The 18,600-nt window shown below is 42.4% G+C and overlaps 1 protein-coding gene across 3 annotated transcripts in view; it reads right to left on the bottom strand.

The window, feature by feature from the left end:
- The window catches only part of LOC142565054 (palmitoyltransferase ZDHHC11-like), a 122,033-nt gene that overhangs the window by 52,831 nt on the left and 50,602 nt on the right, over window positions 1-18,600 (bottom strand). The window contains exons 1-4 of one of the 3 annotated variants that reach the window (XM_075676231.1): window positions 3,616-4,121; window positions 3,381-3,525; window positions 2,838-3,023; window positions 2,411-2,586 (exon numbers count right to left, since the gene is read on the bottom strand). In XM_075676231.1, the coding sequence (XP_075532346.1) occupies window positions 2,411-2,586; window positions 2,838-3,023; window positions 3,381-3,434 (416 nt within the window). In that variant the 5' untranslated portion in view covers window positions 3,435-3,525; window positions 3,616-4,121. Of the gene's footprint in view, window positions 1-2,410; window positions 2,587-2,837; window positions 3,024-3,380; window positions 4,122-18,600 lie in introns of those variants that run through there. The other 2 variants (XM_075676233.1, XM_075676232.1) reach the window with 2 other exon arrangements.

Below are 18,600 nucleotides of genomic sequence, written 5' to 3'. Positions count from 1 at the left end.
GCTTGGCCAAGGCGTCCCTGGCATTGCTAAAACCTTTGATTCCCAGCCCGCTCCCCTACTTCTGATGTGGCTGACCCGACAGCTGTGCCCATGTGATCCTTTGCGCAATGTCACGCCAACTACAGCACCAGTTTTCCAAGCTGTGGCTCGCACTCTCAATACAAAGTCAGAATTTCCTTGTTATTACATGTATGCATGACTAAAGTTTTTCATCAGTTTTACAGTATCGAAAAAAAGAAATGTGAATTATGTGAATTACCTATAAAGGATCACATTATATATAATCTTGCCACTATAATTTTTCATATAGTCACTAATCCCTCTATAGTTCATTATTGGTCAGATTGGCCTAATCAATGAAAATAAGAAAAAAAATTGCTTTAGAATATAACATTTAATGTCTATAACTTACAGCAATTAGGCGCGACAGAATGTTGTGTTTGTCTGTTTATAGCTATAGAACTCACTCGATGTACATACAAAATGTGTCGCCTTTCATTTTTCAAGAGTTATTATAATATACAAAACATAGGTAATGCATTTTCATAAAACATTTATCTGTGACTTTTTGTTTCATTACACTTACTGGTTACTTACTTTATGACTACTATGAATGTTTTAAGATGGCAATTGCTTGAATGGCACTAATATACCTGTACCAGTTTAATGCTATTAATAAGAGGTACCACTTCGTTATCCCGTGGGACCTCATTCTGTACACTACTCTTCGATTCCATGTAATATGTATAAAAGACCAACAAAACGTTACTGCTACTGAAGGAAAGGGATACCATTCTAGGGGTGTGGTGCTCCAGTATGAAAAAAAATTTTTGGGCCCCAGGGCAGGCACACTTAAATGCTACGAGTATCTTATCTTGATGGCACTTTTAATAAAGTGTAAATTAATGAAAAATACAGCATGATGAAATGAACAACAAGCATATGAACATCTTAAATAGCTAAAAGTTGACAGGTTCTATGCTACATAATATACAATTAAGAGGCATCTTCAGTCTTGAAGACTGAGGTGTGCATTGCACAGATTTGAACACAGCCGTATCACATCATTTTAAAGACACACAAGAGTTTAGCTGAAAACTGCAAATCATAACAGCCACCAAACTTAACAATACACCATTTCCAAAATCACTCCCAATCTCCAAGTAAAAGAAAAATGATGTGTTCATAACAGTAACAATAAGCAACTTGAGAGCATTACTAGCAAAACTAAAGAACACAGTATAGAAATTTGAGACGCATAACAAGTTGGGGCACACTTTATTTTACCTACATGAACAAGCTTGCACGTGACTCATAACAGAAGTTAGGGCCATGATATTGTAGCGATGCTTTTTCATGATGCTAATGCCCTTCGCTGCGTTTCATGTTCGTGAGTGATCAAACAACACTTTACCCCAAGCAGAGCACTGAACGCGGTCACTCAGCAACGTGAAAATCACCGAAAGGCATTAGCATACAAAAAAAAAAGGCATCGCTATAGAATAGCGGCCCAGGTCTGTTGGACTCACTAGCTCAGCTCACATGGCTGAAACATTTTGTTGCTATTCTATAGAATAGCAACAAAATGCTTAAGCTTTATGTTTCTATGGTGATCAAGGAGGGTCAGTGACTGAAAATACATGTGGTGCCACATGTTTTTACTCTCAATCACTTCATTAGTACATCCAGAAAGTGGTAATCAATATGCAAAACTAATTATCCCGATGCCGAAGCAACAAATAAAGGTACCATCTAGTGTGTAGGTATTGCAGCTATAGTAAAGGTACAGTGCAGTGGCACTAAGACAGTAAGAGTTTGAAACCACAACACCATGCAGAATAGAGAGTGCCAGTTGAACGCATAGCAGTGGCATCATGCCAAGCTGCACATTGCACTGAAACCATATTTCCAGCCTGCTCTTGCTCTCTATTGCAGCTGTGTGTCAAAACCTCATTATGTATGAGTCTTTCCAGTTACAAGTAGTTTAGACACAGCCATATGAACCACCTGCTAGCTACTGGAGCAAGAAAATAAAGTGTGATGCATTTAGAAGTAATGTTGATGCATCTAGCTATCTTTACTTTTTTTTTTTCCACAAAGGCAAATAATGATAAAGCTGGCAGAAAACATGTTTGCTGCTAAAAAGTAAGAACGAGGTTGAATTTGAACAGAAATGCGTAAATAAGTCACTGTCACTATCAAACAATGCAAATAATGACATTCTGGAAGCCATCATGACCAACATTTAAGCTATTCATAATTTAATGCTACTGTGCTTGCAATAAATTAAAAGAAGCAAGTTAAACATTTAGCGCCGTTTACTCAAGCAAAAGTAAAGTGGCAGCAAGTTCATCTTTCATGAAAGTTTGATAGTGATCACCACATATGAAAATGAGGAGCTAATACTTACACTTTTACTTCACAGATGTAGCAGAACTGATTCTCAATCACGTGAGCATGCTTGCTTCGATCAAACTGAGGAAGTGGACCTTTAATATTTTTAGCCCGCACATTGGCATCTGCTGGGTCGATGGTAACACTCAAAATGTGGGACACTACATGAATAATGCCAACAGCTGCATTCACCTGGCAAAGATGTCAAGGAATACCAATAAAAAACAATGTTTCAGTACATTGATTGCGAGAAATTAATCATAGTTAAGGAAGGACATTAATAAACCAGCATACTATTCAATTAACATGCAGCTCCACATGCATTAGTAACGAGTACATAAATTGCACATTCAATTACGAATGTAGTCATTTTCATGTAAACATGTTCTATGCATTTAAAGGCCCTTCTAAATGCACCAGGACAATTAACTTTTAAAGGATACAAGTGACAGACCAATCTGCCAGCCTCCGGTTGGACAGCTGGGCACGAGAACAGCAAAATACATGACCAAGAAGTATGCGAGAAAAAACCAGGCCACAAGCTGCAGCGGGTGCAGAGGCAGACTCCATCCATTTTGACGGCTCCATTCACCGCCTTTCGTAGCCTTCACACCACAGTCAACAAGTACCTGAAAACGTTGGCACAAGCGCAATTAGTGAATCATGCGGCTCCTCTGCGCCGTCCCGCAAAATCAGCCGAGGGACGGGCCTCGCATGTTTGTAAAAGACGCTCACACAGAAACCGATCGTACGTGCTTCGCAGCGGACACCAGGCGCCAAGAGTAAACACAAATACATTGGGAAATACGTTTTTGAAACGTGAAAAACCATTCACACACTGTCGCTTATAAACACTAGGCTCTTAAGAGCGTAAACAATTGCTCTCACTAGTAAAATCAGTTTCTTGGCGTGATTAAAGGTATCCGGCTTGACCTCGTAACGCTATTAGCTACCAAAATGAGCGAGCTGGTGTAGAAACTACAAACCTGGCATACTCCCAAGAGGTGAGCACAGCGGGTCTGCAGGATGTCTCTCTTCATAGCAGCCCTCAAAGCGCTTCAAGGCTACAGCCAAGCGCTCGGCAGAGGTGTTTGACGCACGTCTATGCGCAGCAAAACTTGCACAACATAGCTATGAAACAAATCATAACTAAATATTAGCCACCAGGTTTAAGTCAACAGGCTACCGCTTTAGGCGTAAACGAAGAACCTGCCGAGGCACCTTAGCATATTGATGAGATCAAAGAGGAGAGCTTTGTGCGCGGTGCTCTTCAGAGTTGAGTTGCCGGGCAAAAAACGACTCAAACAGAAAGTCCAAGCCTAGAGCCAACATTTGCACTCGTAGGTAGCTCCCACCAGCATCAGTCGCATCTTCCCTATTTTGCCACTGTATCTTTAGATGTGATCACGCACGGATACATGACCGCGCATGGCTGTGACCCTGGTTGCCTTGGTTGCAGGCAGGAAAGGGAGGGGGAGACCGGGAAGGCCCGGGAAATGCTTCGGGAGAAGTCGCTAGGGGCGACACCGGCGCTGCAGGCGCTGCAGCTTTCCTTTTTCTGATTTCTCGAAATTTGCTCGCGCGACGCGGGAAAATCCCCCGCCGTGCGCGCGAAAATGAAAATGGCTGCGAATTACGCCTTGGGTGCACTGTGCCTCGGGGAAACAAACTGCTGTGCTTCGGTGCAACCAGATTCAGTACTTTCGAATTGTATTGCTACGTTTCAGTGTAAATTACGTGAAAAAAAATAATTATAACAGCATCTATAACACAGCTGGAACATTTCCACTAATTTATCATTTCTTTAATTCAATTAGTAAGTTCAAGTAATTTCCCCTATGGTTCCCTTGGTGTCATTGTTTTTTGGCTTCTTATGATTATTAAAAATCGGGTCCCTCGGTTAACCCCCTTTCTTCTCGAGCATAACGATAGAAATTTCAAAGTATACACACTTCTATAGAATTAAAAGAAGAACAACATTGACAAATAATCGCTTTAGGAAAGTGATTTAACATATCACTTTGTTGCATAAAATTGAAGTACCATATGTAGTACGCGAACCGCGAACACGCCTGACCACGGTGTTCACCCGATGATACAGAATTCGCGCATTTATAGCGGTACCAAAATCCGCGCAGCTGACGTGCATAAATCAACGAAAATCCGAGGAATTGGCCTAATTCAATGCATAGATGGTAATGTATTAAAAAAAAAGAATACGCAGATACAACGCATATGCTGGAATCTATGTGAAGCGAAACTTTAGTCAAGTGGTGCATGTTAAATCCTATACAACCAACGGCAATGCGTACAATTGTGCTTAACATATGAAGCGTGCAATGTTTATGTTTATCCACCCCAAAGTCCACAACTTTAATGGTATGAAATTTTATGTTTATGCACTGCACCGCTCACAAGCAACGCACCGAAATGCAAACACCGAATCGAAATCGAGCGAATGCACAGTGTGAGATGTCTGTGCAACGATGTCACGAACAACGTTATGGTTATATATAGTAACGTAGGTGACGAGTACAAAGGCGATGTATTATGCTCATGATTATGCTTTTCGAGCAAAGAATGGTGATGGCAGGTGTATGCACAGACAAGTACGACATATATCTACTATACTTAGGGATTGGGTACCTCTTGTGTCACAGTGGCACATGCCCATTCAGGACGATTGGCCAAGAATGGGTACAAAAGTGGCAAATACTGAATGTCTAAATCAAATAAAATCAAGTAAATCAAAGAATCCGTTGAATACAATGCTCTATTCCATTAGGAGATCGGTGTGCTTTAGAAATACCTCTAAGCCGACATGCTATATGTTCAGTTTTTAGGAATTTATTATTCTTATTCTTATTTATTGTGCAGAACAGAGGTGCGCTTACTGGCACTTAGCAGAGTGTGGGTGTAGGCCAGTTGGTGATTCATGATTTTGGGAAGTTAACGCAAGCGAAACACAACACTTGAAGAAAGGGAAAACACGAAGAGGTACTGACGATTGATGATTTAATGAAACGAACGCCAAGCTTATATAAATGAGACACACGTGTGCACACGAAAAGCAACGTAAAAATCGATAAAAACCAATAAAAAACACAGAACGACTTTAACAGGGGTGCGATACGAATACTAAGAAAACGCTGACAGACTCTGAGACACCGAACACGTGTGTACCACATAGAAAGAAACAAAATTTCTGAGACACCGCAACTGACGGCGAGCTAACGCAATCACTATTCTTAAAGCGTCCCATTGCCACTGCCTCTACAATCGTTCTTTCCAGCTAACCATTTTTTCTGCCGATAATCTCAGTCTTGGCTATTGATTGCCATAGTTACTTGGGTTGCTCTCCTTTGCTTCCAAAGACTGACATTATCGACAGAAAGAATGGCCAGCTGGAAAAAGATTGTGGAGGCAGTGGCTATGCGACGCTTTAAGGATGGTGGTGGTGGTGGATGGTGATTGCGTTAGCTCGCCGTTGGTTGCGGTTTCTCAGAAAGAATTTTTGTTTCTTTCCATGTGATACACGCGTGTTCGGTGCCTCAGTAGCCTGTCAGCGTTTTTTTTTTTTTTGGTATTTGTATCGCACCTCTGTTTAAGCTCGCTCTGTGTTTCTTCTTATTGGTTTTTACGTTGCTTCTCGGGAGCACACGTGTGTCTGATCTGTATAAGCTTGGTGTTCATTAAATCATCAGTTGTCAGTACCGCTTCGTGTTGTCCCTTTCTTCAAATCTCGTGTTTTGCTTACGGTAACTTCAACAAAGAATTACTGGCACTATTTTGTCCGTCAGCATACCAAGGTTATGTGAGCCCGTCTACTAAAGCTTGCATTCAGCGCACATATAAGCTTCGTAATATATCCACCGAGATACCGACCGACCCTAGCAGCACCCATGCCAAACCCGGGAAGGTAGGCAAAGAAAGCTCCGCTTAAAAAAAAAAAAAAAAAAAAAAAGACATACAGACTTTTGTCACTGTAAAGCCATTGGATGCAATAGCAACCCCTCATTTTCATCACACATTCATTTATGAGAATAGATTCCACCCCTCCTCCTTCCTCAGGAGCGGCCGTAGCGTCAGCTTTTGCGAGACGGCGCGCGGTCACGTCGCCCTGTAGGGTACCCCGATGTACTCGACCGCGGGCGAGGAGGAGAGGCACCACTACCGCACTGGCGAACGCTCCTCTTCTGTGGCTCTATCCTCTGCCACTCCTGCCTCTTCGAGCATGGCTAGGGCATTCTAGTCTGGCGCACAGAAACTCTGCAAAGTACGGAGTAACGTTGTATCGGACATGTAGCCGCCGTCAGACTTAATACGATTACCACAGAAAACACATTTTTAGCGGTTTAACAAGGACAAACACTGTTTGTAAGGATAAAAAATTTAAGTATTTTGCGCCTGAGAATTTCCTTATTTCATCGCTCTACCTAGTTCTCTGCTGTCCTCGACTGCGCTTCCCTTCTCTTGGCACCCATTCTTTTACTCTAACGGTTCACCGGTCCATATCCTACGCATTACATGGCCTGCCCAGCTCTATTTTTTTCTCTCTCTTAATGTCAGTTAGAATATTGGCTATTCCCGTTTGCTCTCTCATCCACACCGCTATCTTCCTGTCTCTTAACGTTACACCTAACAATTTTCGTTGCATTGCTCTTTGCGCGGTTCTTAACTTGCTCTCGAGCTTCTTTGTCAACCTCCCAGTTCCTGCCCCAAATGTTAGTACCGGTAGAATGCATTGATTGTACACCTTGATAGTGGTAAGCTTCCAGTTAGGATCTGACAGTGTCTGCCGTATGCAATCTAACCCATTTTTATTCTTCTGTAAATTTCCTTCTCATGATCAGGGTCCCCTGTTAGTAATTGACGTAGGTAAACATACTCCTTTACAGACTCTAGAGGCTGACTGGCGATCCTGAACTCTTGTTCCCTTGCAGCCTGTTGATCATATTCTTTGTCTTCTGCACATTAATCTTCAACCCTACTGTTACGCTCCCTCTGTTAAGGTCCTCACTCATTTGTTGCAACTCGTGCCCAGGAACTCGTGAACAGGACAATATGACATCTGCAAACAGAAGGTTGCCGAGATACTCGCCATTGATACTCACTGCTAAGCCTTCCCAGTTTATTAGCTTGAATACTTCTTCCAAGCATACAGTGAATAGCATTATAGAGATTGCGTCTCCTTGCCTAACTCATTTCTTTATAGTTATCTTTCTATTTTTCCTGTGGAGAATCAAGGCAGCTGTGGAATCTGTAGATATACGCTACCGTCCATCCAGCCGTCTTATATTATTCTCCACCACAGATTTATTCACCTTTTCGCATAACTATCTTCAAAGCCCGGGGTGTTGGGCAGAGTATTTATACGGCCGCCTTTACCTACGGATGGATACTACGGCATGCTAATAAAAAAATGTCACAGTTCCCATCTATTGCGATAGCAATTTATTAGACAATACGAAGTAAGGATAGTAGTTTTATCAGCGGTATAAACTTGTAAAGATTCGCTTTCTAATTTGACAAGCATTGGGTCAAGCGCGCACAGGCAAACATGAGCACATCTCACTCGATGTCCGCGAACACTCGCTGTCAAAGCGCTGGCGTGAAGAGGGGCAGCAGCAGCGTGCTGCCTCTCGCTTCAACGCGAACTAAGCGGCGAGAACATGGAGCACACGAAGCCGTCAGCCCTTGGCGTGCCCACATATTGTACCCACCGCAGGTCGCTTTCAAGATAGGGCCCGCCGCCGGAGTAAAACGCTCCCCTGCTTGCTGCCTTGCGCGCGATGGAAGACGGCGCACTTTCGCGCGCACTTCTTCCCCGCCTTTCCGCCCTTGCTTTCGCGAATCCAGCCACCATCCTTCTCGGCACGCTTTCACTCGCATCCACAGCATACGGCGAGTGGCCGCGATGTATAAAGACTTTGATTTTATACGGAGCATAATGGATAACGTCGGCGGCGGAAATGCGCCCGAAGTGTCCATATAATTGCTATCACAAAAAAGATACTCGATGGTTCCTGCGCTATTTCGGTACGCTGCATGAACAGCTGTCACGGCTGTTCATGCGGGCGAGTACATCGGGGTACCCTACAGGACGACATGATCGCGCGCCGTCTCACAAAAGCTGACGCAACGGCCGCTCCTTTCTGCATGTGGAAGGAGGAGGGGTGGAATCTGTTCTTATAAATGAACGTGGGATGAAAATGAGGGGCTATTGCATCCAATGGATTTACGGTGACAAAGGTCTGTACGATTTTTTTTTTTTTTTTTTGAGCGAAGCTTTCTTTGCCTACCTTCCCGGGTTTGGCATGGGTGCTGCTAGGGTCGGTCGGTATCTCGGCGGATATATATGTTCATACAGCGCGGGCAGTTCGTGCAGCAAATGACGGTTCTCCTGTAACTCCACGTTCTTAGCCATCCTGAATTGACTTGTACAACTGTTACAGCGATGCGAATGTTGCGCCAATCTGCACATTTCGCTAAACAACCCCAGCAATTCCGGACATCGCCTTTAGTTCATAGCTTTTACACCAGGTGGCGTACGGACCTTCAAGATTCAAGATTCGGTGGGAAACCGGCAATCGACCATTGATTACTGTCTTATGACAGAACGAATTCATGATAAGTTGAGAGAAATGGTCATCGATGAGGAAGGGTTTAGCAGCATAGGGAGTGACCATAAACGCATCATTTTGAAAATGGGATATGTAGTTGGGAAAGAGAGCAAGGAAAGCACAATGGCCAGTCCAAATTTGAACGCTGAACAAATAGCAAATATAGTCACTAGAGTCGAGGAAGAAATTGGCAAATGGAAGTAAAGAGTGGGAATATGGTGAGCTTCTAAGTGTAATAACGACAGAAATACGGAAAGAGAAACAACATGTTCGTTGGAAAGGAAAAAAACCGAAAAGCTGGTGGAACAAGGAGGTACGAGAAGCGATCGCCGAACGACAGAAAGCATCTCGAGAGCACAGGCAGGCAAAGACGCAGTTGCCGCAGGATGAAGTAACCAGTAAATGGGAAACATACTGGGAGAAAAAGTCTATAGTTCAAATAATGGTGCAAGCAAAATTAAAAGGTGAAAGTGAACGTTGGTTGTCAGAAATACGTGAGAAAAAGAAGGCCGCACCTAGAATATTTTGGAACCACATAAAATTATTCGGCAGGAAGTCAACAACATATCCTAGACGAAGATGAAAACAGACTGGAAGGAGAAGCTGCAATAAATTACATCCGAAAAGTAACAGCCGAATCTTTCCAAGGCAATGACGAGGATGTATTTGGAGAAAAAAAGAGCATGAAAGAGACCCAACTGGAAAAGGAGCTGGTGCTGACAAATTTCAACTGAAAGAAAACGGAATAGAAAATTCCTAAGCGCACAGCCACAGGGCTAGACGAGGTTTCCGTTAGGCTGATTAATGAACTAGGACCAAAAAGTAAGGAAGCTCTGGTGAAAGCAGTGGAAAAAACTTTAAAAGATAGGCGAATACCAGACAGTTGGCGACAAAGTAGAATGAATTTAATTTATAAAGGTAAGGGAGAGAAAGACAGAATTCACTCGTATAGACCGTTGACCATTACATCGGTAATATACAGGCTTTAGCAATGCAGGCAATCAAATTAAAGCTTCAAGCATGGGCAGAGAATAATGGCATTTTTGGAGAGCTTCAGAATGGATTCAGAATAGGTAGGCGTTTGGATGATTACTTGTTTGTTCTTACTCAGTGTATCGAAATATCAAAAGTAGAAAGCAGACCGTAGTATGTGGCCTTTTTAGACATTACAGGAGCCTATATGACAACGTAGACCGCAACATTTTGTGGGATATTCTGGAATGAAAAGGCTTAGGCGACGATCGTCTACAGCTTTTGAGAGATATTTACCTAGAAAATACCGTTTGCGTTGAATAAGAAGCGATGAGGAGCGAGGAGAAAGCTCATATCATTCATTCATTCATATCATTCATTCATTGATACTGTCAATCCTCATCGGGCTATTACTGGAATGGAGAATAAAAACAACGAAAAGATACATAGAATGCAACCGAGCTACAAGCTTTGGCTCACAAAGCTTGTCTTAAAATCGAAAAGTATGAACTACAACATACAAGGGAAAGTAATAAAGAACCGTTCACAATTTGGCACCGCAACGTCATAGACACAATAGGAGTCATACATGTAAAAGTAAATGTATACATATTGGGTAATTCACTATGCGTTATTACAAAAAATGGTGCTTTTAAGACTTTCCAAAAAGTAGTTAAGGACATCGAGGTTACAAGAGTGTCGGGTAACAAATTCCAGTCTCTTATCGCCCTAGGAAAGAAACTGAACTTGAAAAAATCATTGCGGGCGAGTGGAGGAGGAATGTGCATACTATGACGATGCCTCGTTGACGCGTTCATAGGAAGCTCAAAATAATCATCTGGTTTAATGTCTACTTGATTGTGAATAACTTCGAAGAGGAATTTTAATCTGTCGTATTTAGTTCTGAGCTCAAGTGGTGCTAGATCAGCTAATTGACATAACTCTGTTGGAGAATGGATGCGACGATATTTATTAAATATAAACCTGGCGGCTAGCCTCTGTATTCGGTCAAGTTTAGAACAGTTAGTTAAGGTGTGTGGGTCCCAAACTATTTTAGAATATTCAATAATTGGTCTAACTAGAGTTTTGTAAGCAAGACATTTAATTTCAGGGGTTGCCCGATTGAGGTTCCGCCTCAAAGACCATAGGGCTCTAAGCGATTTGATGCACACATTTTCTGTGTGTGTATTCCAGCGTAAATCTGGTGTAAACGTTAAACCGAAGTATTTGTGTTTTTCAACGTTCTCGAGTTTGTTGTCATCAATGTAGTACGAGTAACTAAGGGTACACTTTTTACGTGAAATAGACATAGACACTGATTTTTGAGGGTTTATGACCATTTGCCGATCGTCGCACCATTTTTTAATTTTTTGTAGATTTGAGTTAAGTTCTTCTTGGTCTTGTCTCGATTGAATTTTGTTGTAAATGACGCAGTCGTCCGCAAACAAGCGCAACGGTACAGTGATGTCATTAGGCATATCATTAATAAATACGAGAAATAAGAGTGGTCCTAGTACCGTGCCCTGAGGTACACCAGACTCTACACTCTAAGAAAAAAGAGAGTAAAAAGTGAGTCACGGCAACTTGACTCTCTTTTTTCTTACGAAGACCCATTTTCGCGCGGGTAGAGTCACAAAACAAGAGTCAACATTTGTGTGTGGGTCGTTTGACTCTTAATAGGACGCGAAGAGTCGTCGTGCAAGATTCGTCGTCGCGACTCCTCTGATATTCGAGATGAGTCTGGCGAGAGAAAGATTAAAATGCAGGAGAATAAATACCGGATAACGTCTTATGTTTTAGGCAGGCCCTCGGTTTCCTGTCCTGGTTGTAATGCGGTGTATCATTCTTTCGTCAAGCTTGTCATGTTCTGCAATTACATCGAACTCTAAATATCGATTTTCCTTGAACATGTTTGTTAATATCTCGCACGCTGGCATCCTATGCTAAGGAATACCCAGATTTGTCAAACTGGATTCTGACCATAAGTAAATCTAAAAAATATAGCATTGGCTACTACAGAGAGCACAGCAACGAGATAACAAGTTCAGTATAGGCGCACTCAACACTGTCGATTGTAAATGTAATGGCACTACGTAAAGTTAAATTTTGAGGATTTAGGTTCCAAAATCAAGATCTTGTTATGAGGCGCACGGTAATGGAAAACTGCAGATTTATTTTCAGCAGCTCGGGTTATTTAACGCGCACGGAATGCACAATATACGCGCGTTTTCGCATTCTGCCCCCATTGGAACGCGACTGCTGCGGGTGTGATTGTTCCCGTCACCTCGAGCTCAGCAGCGCAACACCAAAGCCACTGGGCTACCGGAGTGCGTTGTGTTCCGCGACCAGAAACAAACATTAACGTACGCAGCACTGCTTTTGAACCCCCTAGAAATTTAAAAAGAAAAATGTAGCAGTTTCCCCCCAATGCTGCATGAACCACTGCACGAACAACTGCACGAACCAAGGTTCGTAGTTTCATCGCCTGAATAAACTGCAGTAAACAATCGCTTAATCCGTAAATTAGCAAGCACGGGGTCACACGCGCACGTGCAAACATGAACAGATTTCACTCAATGACCGCGAACACTCGCTGTCACAGCCTCGGCGGGATGAAGGGCGCGAACAGAGCGGACAGAACACTGCTGCTCCCTCATCCTTCGAAGCGCCTCCGAAACTTGAAATGGCGCAATAAAAGCGCCCTTCCCCTCTCCCCCCCCCTCCCCTCGCCGCTTCGCACCTATCGCAAATTATCTCCAAGACAGAGCGAGAGTGGCGCCAGACCGGGCTAGAGCAACGGCCAGAGGAGAAGCGTGCTAAATAAGCGCCTCCTTTCCCCGGCTTGCGCGCTTTTTATCACGTGACCACCTATAGATACTTGGGGCACCCATCCAGACACTATACATCTCGGCTCGCCCTCGTACACTTCTTTTAACGCGCACAGCTAACGGCGCAGGATAGGATCTTATCGCACTTGACTTTATGCGTAAGGTCACGGCAACACCGACAGATATATTTCGACGGTTGTGTCCATATAATTGCTATCGCAAAATTCGCAATAAATAGAAAATTTCACTAAGGACCAACCCCGCTGCTTCTCCATGTCGTGATATAGCGGTGAACGATAGTTCTAGAAAATGTGTTGCTAAATATCCGCCAAATGACTACGCTCGCATTTGGTGATCGCGGCACACAGTCGCAAGAACTTGTGGAGGAAATACCGGAGTTCTGGCAGCTTCAGGTGCACTAGATCATTCAGTAACATGGGTGGCTTTGTAGTTCTACTTTACATCAGAGCAAACTGCACTCGACAGAAATCAAGGGCAGCCGCACCGTTATAGCTAAGCAAATTAAGGACAATTACGCCGCGTCTTCACACTTCGAGCACGCTCCGACAGCCCAGCGATAGATATTTCAAACACAACCACACTCGGACGAGCAAATTTTGCTTCTGCCAAGTGAACGTAGCGGGTATTTCAAGACGCGTGTTAAATTCATGGCTGTTTCATTCGTGAACATTACTTAAGTAACGTAAAATTTATCAGTGAGCAAAACAGTTTTTATTTCAACGCAAGGAAACAAAACCGAAACTAGCGCAACTGTTTTGCCCAGTTGTGCAGACGCAAAATGATCCAAAGCTGAAGCCGTCAATAGCATGACGCCATTTTTAAGTTGCGCCGCATCACGCGCGAGTACGTTGTCGTTGAGTAGTTCTGAAATCGCTACGTTAGGGGCGACTGCAACCAGGCGTTGCGGCAAGTTACGGTGGGAGCTTCTGTCCGTGCTGTGTGATTGCGACGAGGGGGACCGCCGCCAGCAGCAGCGTGTCGCCGATTTCGTCTTTGCCGACATCGCGCAAGTGCAGCTCGCCGGACCGTCACAAGCGCCCGAAGTGCTGCGGTTTGCACAGCATCTTTTATTGTGATATGGGAGATCGCAACGGACAGAGACGACCAGATGCATACGAACGACTACCAGCGGGGAGTGACCTGTGCCATATTTCTCTTAACGTCTCAGGTAAGCATATCAGCTTTTGTTCCGAGTTTACAAACGGCGCGTACTCGGCCCTTCCGGTATGGCTACATTTTGCGCCACGTTTCTCTTGGCAGTTCACAGACGTTTCTTAGGCATGCGTGCGCGTATGTATGCGAAAATACTAGTGACCGACGGAAAGCCTCAGGAGAGCATCTGAAATTATTGCAAAGCTGTACTGCCAGGAGAAACACCGTTCTTAAGGACCCTAGTGACGAGTGGCCTGTCGCATCGAAAAATACGTAGAATATCAAGTACTGCGTAACTTGAAGTGTAGATACAATACTAGCGCCAGTGTGACTTTCGCATGGCGAAGACAGGTAGTCGAAAAGGCAGCTTGTGTATTCTGAAGATTTACTAGCGCTTTAGGCATATTACCGCGAATAATAAAAGCGCTACAACGCTGTACGGCAGTGTCAGGCGATGTGGCAGCACAGAAATTTTAAGAGCGGTAAAGCGGCTGCATGCACAAGCGAACAGACACAGCGCTTTAAAAGCGCTGAAAGAGAACAAATTTTTTGTGCATTTGGCTGTAAGTAGAAAACACATTAGCTCACAATCTAAGCCTATATATAATGTATTATTTTTACTTAATCTTTATTTTCACGGTTGTAAATATTTGAAAGCATGAATATGCTGCAACATTTATATAGTAAATCCTACTAGGCTTACAAAACCTGGCTGTGTTATGTGGTGAAATTGTAATATTGCTACTGGATTTTCTATTTTGAGTCCGGTGTTTTATGAAAAAGAGGGTCTTTTTATTTGTAGTCTTATGTTAGTGCAGATATTTGGCGAGCAGAAATGAGTTGATTGCAAAGTTGTATCTCCCGGTGAGCTGCATATGAACCCAAATGTATCCTGTCTTGGCTATTGCAATGTGCATATAACAATTTTAGGTATATACAGCCGTAGTTGGCTTAGGCGCTGTAGCGTATTTTGTAAAATTAGAAGGCTATGATTATTTTACTGTTTTCATGCAGAAATACCTTTTTTTCTTGTACCAAGAAACGCTCACAGCATTGAATGAGATAAGGTGTGGTGTATTTTTCTACTAATTTAATAAAGGAAATTTCGTCTGCGGTGTATCAGAGATTAGTTTACTTTCTTTTACTAAACAATGCGTTGTCTCTTCTGCTACTGCTGTTGTTCTGTGTATTTTTGTAATTTTGAAATTTACTTTACTTTAGGTATTCAAGAAATGGCAACATCTAGAAGAAGACGCCATCTTATCCAGCACGTTATGGGTGAGACAGATCGTAGCAGGCACTTTTGCATATCTCATTAGCATATGATGCCATTTGTTGTAATTTTTGTGTCCACTTTCCTGTCTTGATGCATTTTACTATTATTGTGCAAAGGGTAACAGTTTTACATTTAGACAGAGTAATCGCCCAAAGGGGAGACATGGCTGGAGGTGACAACACACACAAACCTCCTTTGTCCGTATCTCTACGTTGCGCAGTTACTCTGTTGTTATCTACCAACAAGCCCAAGTTCCTCATCAGCTACATTTACTAATGATCCGTTATTACAGTTTCATTGACATCACATTGAAAGTACAGAGGTACACAGGAAGACAGAGACGTGAACTGATGAAGAGCCGTTGAACAAGAATCTCTGGAGCCAATATTTCGACAGAGAAGGAGATTTTTCTTCTCAAAACGTTGGCTCCAATGAATTTTCTTGTTCTATCACTATTTAAAAGAAAGCATCATTGCTCTTGCTGAAGTATTATGCATTATGGCATAAAAATTAGCAGGGTGAAATATCAGGAATGTCAGAATTCTTGTATATTCCAGTGCTGGAGCGAAAGCCAGGAAAACAAGATGTAGAGAACCACATTGTCATTTTTCACTGCCCAGTTTGGCCAGCTTCATTCCGAGCTTGCACTTTGTTGCATTAACGACCACTGGAATTCGTTAATTGAATTACCTTGGTGATTTTCTTATATTAAAAGATTTTGAACTTGTATTAATGCAGCTTAACATAATGCATGTAAAAGAATTTACAATGACATTTTAAGGTGGCAGGCTTACAGTTGACTAGCAGGTCACTTGATGGTATGAGCTCAGGTTTAAACCGAGCTTCCATGCACTAACCAGTTACACATTTTTTGTTTCATTGTTTGGATTTTCATAAACATAAGTACTGTTTCTTTTTTGTCGGGCTTCTAGTTGTGTCGTAGGACCTAACTGTTTATCTTTATTTGTATTGGTAGCCATGTTACACAGACAGCTCAATTTTTATTGTAAATCGTGACATGGTAGGACTAAGAACATTTGTGCAAATTTGTTGCAGGTGCACTCTGGCGGCTCCTACCCCTGCGTCCTGCCACCACCCTGTCCTGACTACGTCCACTAGGTAGTTGGGAGCCTTTGGCGGCTTCTGTTACTGCATCCTGCCGCCACCATGTCCCGACTATGTCCACTAGGGAGTTGGCAGCCTTAGTGATGATGCCAGCAGGCTGACAGCCGACAGAAAAATTCAGGTAAATACCTGTAATTAAGCAGCGTCTTTTTGAGTGAAATGGCTTGTAGTCACTCAGCAATAACAGAAGTAACTTCGAAGCAGTTTAGACTTCCTGCTATCCGTGCAGGGATGCTCAAGTCCATGCATTTTGTCTTAGCCGCCAAGAGGCTATGTGTATTAGGCGAAATGCGATGCAAATTTTGAAACTACAAGAGACCACTTGTACAATTTTTTTCTTGCTTAACACAAAAACTACTTTGATAAAGCTTTACCAATTTAAAAACAATACAATGTACTCTCATAAATGGTATTTGGCATAAATTTACTAGGGCTGCCTCAATGGTAAGTAGGCCGATAAACGTACGCCAAAACTGACTTCTTTTCCAAGTTCATCCTCCTCTCTCTGCACTGCTGCATAATGTATCTTTCTGATACCATTCTTGCACACAGGACAAGTCCTAAACACATAGATTGCATAAATTTGCAGCTTTTGCTGTAGGTCACTTCTGTGAAAATAAAGTTAATAAGCCATTTTGTCCATTTTTAATCAGCCATAATAAACTGAGCCGTGGCTAATAAGCAGTTAAGTTTTTGGTGTAAGGCCTCTCTTCATTGTCGTTAAAGATTCGGCCCTCTTAATGAAGGAACCATATTTTTGGCTATGCCATTTTATGATGCATTCTTTGGTGCGTTACACAAAATTTGACATAATGTTTATGCCAGTAAATATTTTTTTTTGCTTTAAGTATTGCGTGAAATTGAGATTTGTTCTATATTGAAGGGCCCTCAGTGTTCAAAATAAAATTCCAAGTGGTCGTGTGCCAGGTTGGAACAGCTGGCATGGAATAGCCTACCTACACAAATAGGGAGGGTCATGTACACTTTATGTTAATATACTATTATTGATCCACAAAAGACAAAATGAAGGATTCCGTCCTATAAGCAGCTCTTTGCATTCATTTCCACTTTTGCACATTTATATACCTTGAGTCTGGTGACTTGTGTCTGTTTTCATCATCTGCTATGTGCAGAGGGTAAACTTCAGATTTGCCCTATGGTACAGAATATTTTGGTGCTAAATATATGGATCTGTGTTTTTCAGGTTGCCTCGAAATTTTACCCAAGCCATGCCGCACACTCGGGCCAGGCCTCGTGCAAACGACGTATAACCAGGTTCAACGCATCAGGGTCGAGGGAGTCCGGAGATAAGGCAACCTGCTGTGCAACCAGCGTGCAACCTTTGGTGACCCCTCTACATGTGCTACCTATTTGACAGCTGTGCCTCACTTTCATCTATCCAAACAGCATCACCGACTGTGATCACTTATCGAACCATGGATGAGTGTTGGGGTGGAGTGATTTGAACAGACATTCTATTTGTCTCTTCAAATTCTTTGCAAATATTTCTGTAATTATAATTCATATGTGTCTTTAGTATCTAGTTTTTAATAGTTCCTTTCTCTTAGAATTCTCACCATCAGCTCCTGCTATTCTAATGTATACCTGCCTTTAAGCCCCGTTTCTCGTAGTTCTTTTGTACTTGTGGATGTAATTGATAGGTTCTTAATTCTTGTTGTACAGAAGGCTAAAATGCGAACTTACTGCATTTTTTCTTCCTTTGATAATCTACAGCACTGCAATGTGTTCAAGAAATGTAACATAACACAGGCTCTGGTGCAGGATAAATTTGAGAGCAATATAGAGTACTTATTTCAAGCACCCGTTATTTTTGAAAAACTCAAGGATATAGGAGCACAAGAAAGAATATATTGAACTAGAGAAACATAAATTCCCCTCATGAGTCTGGTAATAATGTGACTTCCTTTCACTGCAAAGATACTGGTACTCGCATACAAGGTTTGAAACATGAAAGCTATGATACCCTTGGCATTTCTCAGTGCTTATTTGCCACACTGACGAATGTCAAAGGCAGCTGCATAGGTTTCATGCACACATTGGTTGTATTACACCTTTTGAGTATTGCATTTCTCAAACACACGGGTTTGCAACAGTGCTTTAAATAGCAGATGTATTTCCTAATTTTCAGAATTTGTTAGTGCAAGAGTAACGCTACAGATCATGTAAAAATAATTTTACAGACTATATG

This window comes from Dermacentor variabilis, chromosome 1, assembly GCF_050947875.1.
Source record: "Dermacentor variabilis isolate Ectoservices chromosome 1, ASM5094787v1, whole genome shotgun sequence".
NCBI lineage: Eukaryota > Metazoa > Arthropoda > Arachnida > Ixodida > Ixodidae > Dermacentor > Dermacentor variabilis.
Note: the sequence above shows the minus strand (reverse complement) of the source record. Positions and strands in the feature narration are given on the sequence as shown.